Raw genomic sequence first — 5929 nt, 5'->3', positions numbered from 1 at the left:
ACCCATTAGTAGTTTAACCAAAGTAAGGTACCTAATAAGGCCGAAATGATTATAAGCAGAAGAGTTTAGAATAACCTCCAGCCCAAGCTGTGATTCCACTTGCCAAAAATTCCTGGGAACGAGCAATGTGTTGTCAGAGAATTCTGCCTACCCGGGAACCTGTTTCATAAATTAAACATTTCTTTTTGGAGAAAACATAGTAGGTTTGAAATTCCCAATGGATATCTTTTTTTTAAATTAACACTGACTTATGATCCAATATCAAATTACATGAGTTTATTTGAAGGGAAAAAAAAAGACCACTTGGTCCATTTTGAACAAAAGAAGTACGAAGGAAAATAGAAGAAAAATAGAAGGAAAAAAGAATAGCTATTCTATGAGATAAATGGTTTCACATTAATAGGATTTGTTTTAATTATCACTTTTCTAGCTAGTAGAATATAGACTCTAGCCAGATAATTGCAGAGACTGACTTTGAAGGGCAGTGAAGTCCAGGTCCAGAATCCTTAACAAGTTGGTTGGTGGTAGAAACCAGATCTACAGGTTGGTTGGCAATAAGAAGTTTGGCTGCTCTTAGAAGCCAGGTAGGTAGGGCGGTAGACGTTGGACCCATAGCCCAGGGAAGGGAACCCGTAGACTCCATAACCCGGGGATCCAAAGCCCTGGGATTCACAGCCCAGGGAGTAGGAACTTCTAGGTCCATACCCCAGGCAGTAGCCTCTGATGGATCCATAGTTCAGAGATCCAGGGTAAATTGACCTGCAGGGACTACAGAGCACAGAGGTCCTTGGGCGGGAGCAGGACGTCTGGCAGGGGCTGGACACCACGCAGGACGTCCGGCAGCTGGTGGGCTCACAGGAGGTCTCCTGACAGCCGCTGTAGAGGGAGGAGCCCAGCTGGCAGGTGCTGGGAGAGCAGAGGTCAGTGCGGTAGACCAGGTTGCTGGGGGAAGAAGAGCCACAGGAGGAGCTTGGGTAGTGCAGGTAGCCCCTAAGGGAGCGGGACGAGAAGTTTCCAGAGCAGCAGCTGTAGGCCATGTTGATGGCAGATGTGGGTTCAGCTGAGTTACAGTGAGAAGATATTGTGATATCTCCCAGGCATGTTTATATGCATATATATCCCCTCACTGCACTGGGTATGATGCAGACCCTTGCCACTCTTGTGCATGTCTGGTCATGAAAATAACTAATTATCCTAGGCTATAATTATAACTGAACACATTCATGTGTTCTTAACTGCTATTTAATTATTCTGATTTATAGAAGGCACTCGTCGCTTTTTTTTTTTTCTGGAAATAAGGTGTGGTTTGCCTTCAAAGATATTTGTCATGATGCAGATAGTGCCCTCCCTTCTTCACGAGCTTGACCGTGGGCATTTTGAGCATGAATGTATAACTTGTTGCCACCAATGCACTCCTAACAGTCACCCACACCCCCCTCCCAAATATTTATGTATGTTTTATTGAGCATTTACCATGCATAAAACATTGAAAATTGTGGCATCATCTAATCCTTGCAACAACCTTATGAGATAGGAATTGTCACTAATTTAGTGACCCACGTGTGCCTTTCTTCAAAGCCAGAAGGAACCACAATGGTATGCTAACAACTTGAGAAGCTTGTCTTTTTCACTTCGAGTATCATGTGAGCAATGAATGCCCACGTGAAAAAATAACATTTCAGTGTGATAACATTTGCATTTTATCCGATGGGCCTCCGTATGGAGTCTTACCTCTTTTATGAAATCCCTAAATGCCGCCACTGAAGGAAAAACTTCTTAATCATTTTAGTTCTGTTTTCTCGTATGCAAAGTTACCATGGAGATGGTTGTTTCAAACTGCCTTCTATTTGTCCTCTCATTTAGCTTATCATCAACAAGCAACTCATGTTTTATCCAGTATGGAGTTATTGGATTCTTTTTCCATGTGAGGCAGAGAATTCTTTGGCAAACACTTAGCCTATCGCTGAGAATAATTGCTAAAAACTGATATACTTTGAGTGACTTGACTACCGATGAAGCGCATTTGCAAAAACTTGAATTTTTAATAGTGTGCTAACCTTTGCCAACTCAGTTGGGAGTGAGAAATGAGACACCTCGGAGAGTGATTCATTTCACTCCCTGCTGAGCTTCTCTTTTGCTCATCGTTCTAGAAAGACAAAGAAGCATAAAACGTACCTTCATACCAAGTAGTTAAAATCATCCTTATGACTATAAAAAAAAAAATCAATGGTATAAAGAAAAGTCCTGGAATTAGAGATGTCTTTTTCCCCCCACTTACGATAATATCCAACTTCTGCCTGCAAGCATCTTTTAGAAATTGGAGACAAAAAGCTATTTATGTAATTTGATCTTTCTGTTTGTTTTGCAGGTGATTTGTTTTCTAATCCCCTATAGTATTTGCTTATCTGGCACCAATGGAAGAGTTTGCTGGTTGTTTTGCTTACAAATTTCTGCCGAATGTTGTGCTCACTTCTCTAAATCCTTTTCATTCCTTAAAGGCAAAATCAAATCCCTCCTATCTGTCAGGTGTTCATCTCAGCTGAGCTTTGACTCTTCTGACATCAGAATCTTAGTATGTGATAAGCTATCCATTTGGTGCACACACGCACACACATACACACACAGATAGAGAAGGAATTGCAAGGGATGCCTTTTGATATGGGTCATGCAGAATGAGTTAGACTTCAGCCTTCTGAATTTGCAGAACAGCCACCTGCAGGGAAATACCTCAGGGTCAGCAGCAGTAGGACTTAGTCTTCTTTGCCCCAGCGACTGGCACATGGTGGTACTCCTGAGTTATTTCTGAGCTGAAGGAATATATCAAATCATTAACTTTTTATTTTTATACTTATCCAAAATAAATATATGCATATGAACTAATTGTTTTTTTTTTCTTTTAAAACTTATTTTTATGAAAACTCTAAGTGAAATAAGTCTCTTTCATGATTAAATATAATCCCCAAGTATAAATTCAGTGCGGGAAGTGACCCGAGATATCTATCCCCCACCCCCACTCTACACACAGCTGGCCTTGGGGCCTTGATTAATTATTATTTCTTTTCTGTTTCAAACCGCTTCATTCTCATCCATCCGTTCAAATGGTTCTGCTTTCTCAGCCTTATGACAAGGTCAACTTCTCTCCCATCCAAAAATGTCACACAGTGTCATTTCCTTCGTGACGATATAGCTCTCCTAATTTGTTAAGGATAGAATTCTCTAAGAAAGTGTGCCTTCAGTCTGTCAATGATCTTACTTCTTTTTCTCTTTTCAATAACCATAGTTTCTCTCTCTGGCTTACCACTCTTCCAAAATCTCACTGGCATCGCCAGCAGTGGCTCTATGCTGCTAAATGCAATGGACGTTTTGGGGCGATCTTATGTGAACCTTTAATCACATTCAACACAAGTGACTGACTGTGCCCTTGATCTTGAAACATGTTCATCTATGTAGTTCCCTAACGTCACACTCCTCATTTTCTAACTGCCACCTAATTCTCTGTAACCTTAGTTGGGTTCCTGTACATAACAGGTCCTGAGGCGTGGTGCTCACCTCTTGACACATGCTGCCTATAGAGGAGGCATGTCCCCATCATGGCTTAAAATACTATCCATATTCTGTGCCATTCAAATGTATATTTTCGTACACGCCTCTTTTTATTTTTAATTCTAGGCTCCGATATCCAATTACTTACCAGACATTTCAATTTGGAGGTTTCATAAGGGTGTCAAACGTTCATGTGTGCGAGATTGAACTTTTGCTCTTCCCTATGGAGAATGAAATATTTCTTTTCTTATCTGGGTAAGCAGCGTTTCCATCCATCTAGTTGCTTAACTCAAAATGCTTAGGATCCTCCTCATATATGCAATCCTTCCCCAAAGCGACCCGTCCTGTCCTCCAAATTCATCATAAATGCATCTAGTCCTACCTTTTAGTAGAGGGTTTGTCAACCTCATCATCAGTGACATTTTCGGATGTGTAATTCTTAGTTGTGGGAACTGTCCTGTGTACTGTAAGGCAGGACTCTTGGCCTCCGTCCACTAGAGGCCAGTAGCACACCTTTCCCCCCCAACACTCACACACACACACACACACACACACACACACACACACTCATTAGGACAATTAAAAATGTCTCCAAAACTTGCATGGGGGAGAAAGCAGTTCTGGGAAAGAACACCTGCTCGAGTTCAAGGTGGTCTTCTTTCTTGGCGGGCTGTGAAAGAGTTCCAGCGTGGTCCGCCTCATCTTCAGAAAACGTCTCCTCCAATCTCTTCTCCCTATCCCTGCCTGACAAATCTTAAGGTGAAAAGCCGGTCATATCACTCTCTTGATTAAAACTTTCTCATTGTTTTCGAATACATGTGCGATAAAACAAAAATCGTCCACGTGACTCGCGAGGCTGCACAGTCGTGTCCCTGCCCATGGCTCTAACTTCATTTTCACACTGTACCCTTTCCCTCTCGCACCATTAAACTCTCTCCAGCTTTTTCCTACCGCAAGGACACGCTATTTTCTCTGCCTGCGTGTTCTTCCTTCACCTGGATAATTAAGATAATTAAGCTTTTCCTCACTTTATAACCACTGGATCCCAGGATGAATTAGGCTTTCCTATTATGTATCTATTACCCTTTTACTTAATTCTATCATCTTTATAATATATACATATATATATATATATATATATATATATATATACTTTTTTAAATATGAAATTTATTGTCACTTGTGGGAGGGGAAGGAAAACAAAAGAGGTTAGAGAGGGAGGGAGCCAAAACATAAGAAACTCTTAAAAACTGAGAATAAACTGAGGGTTGATGGGGGGTGGGAGGGAGGGGAGGGTGGGTGATGGGTATCGCGAGGAGGGCACCCGTTGGGATGAGCACTGCGTGTTGTATGGAAACCAATTTGACAATATAATATATTTTTAAATTTCCCTGTAGACTAGAGCAGTGCTACTGAAAACAGCTAGTCCATGGAGTTTGTTACTCTCTGCCATGAGATAAATGGTGTATGCCAACAGGTAAATCAATGCATCACTTCCTTCATTAAGAACATTAGGAAGTCTTGCATGATTAAAATTGCTAGCCTCACTAAATCATAGGTTTGGTAACATCACTGATTTACCGTGGTCTGTGACTCATTTTTTTGAGTGGCACATCTCTGACTATAATCTCTGGGTGAGGGGTGGGTGGTGGGGGAAGCAGCCAATAATTCTACTCTTTCTCGTTCAGCACTGAATCCTCTGCTCAAGAACGATCAAAGTTGTATAGCTGTTTTTCTTTTTTTTTAATGTTTATTTATTTTTTGAGAGACAAAGAGACAGAGCACGAGTGGGGGATGAGCAGATAGAGAGACACACAATCCTAAGCAAGCTCCAGGCTCCCAGCTCTCGGCATAGAGTCCGATGCGGGGCTCAAGCTCAGAAACTGTGAGATCATGACCTGAGCCGAAGTTGGACGCTTAACCAACTAAGCTACCCAGGTGCCCGTGTCTAGTTCCTTAATGGATAAATTAGGAAATGGATGGTTTTATCACCACCTAAATATCTCCTATCTCATTTTGTCTTTAGACCTCCGAACTTTCCCTTGTTCCGCCTATCCCCCTGGATGCTTCACAAAAACAGCAAAACCAGCAGAAGTTTAACTGCCTTCATAAACAGAGTCTCCCGGCTCAGATCTGCTTCTGTGCCTTTTCACCCACCTAAATTATAGTACACCATCCACGCAACTCTGAAAATGGGATGTCCGGGAGACATCTAGAACTGCCCCCCCCACCCCGCCCCGCTTCCTCACTTCCCATCTCCCATCTTGGATCAGCATGTCTTGCTATTTTTTTTAATCTCTGAAACATATTAGAATACTTTGCTTTCCTTTCTTGCTGTGTCTCAGCTTTCCTATCTTTGCGACCGCAGGTGGTTCCTCAGTGTGCC

At 41.9% G+C, this 5929-nt stretch overlaps 1 protein-coding gene across 1 annotated transcript; it reads right to left on the bottom strand.

The window, feature by feature from the left end:
- Window positions 1–506: 506 nt before the first annotated feature.
- On the bottom strand, window positions 507–1073 carry LOC122198667 (keratin-associated protein 13-1-like). The gene has a single exon (XM_042903383.1). The coding sequence runs from the start codon at window positions 1035–1037 to the stop codon at window positions 507–509; it is 531 nt and encodes a 176-aa protein (XP_042759317.1). The 5' UTR covers window positions 1038–1073.
- Between the last annotated feature and the right edge of the window lie 4856 nt (window positions 1074–5929).

This window comes from Panthera leo, chromosome C2 (genome assembly GCF_018350215.1).
Source record: "Panthera leo isolate Ple1 chromosome C2, P.leo_Ple1_pat1.1, whole genome shotgun sequence".
In the NCBI taxonomy this organism is placed as follows: domain Eukaryota; kingdom Metazoa; phylum Chordata; class Mammalia; order Carnivora; family Felidae; genus Panthera; species Panthera leo.
This window is presented reverse-complemented; position numbering and strand designations above follow the sequence as displayed.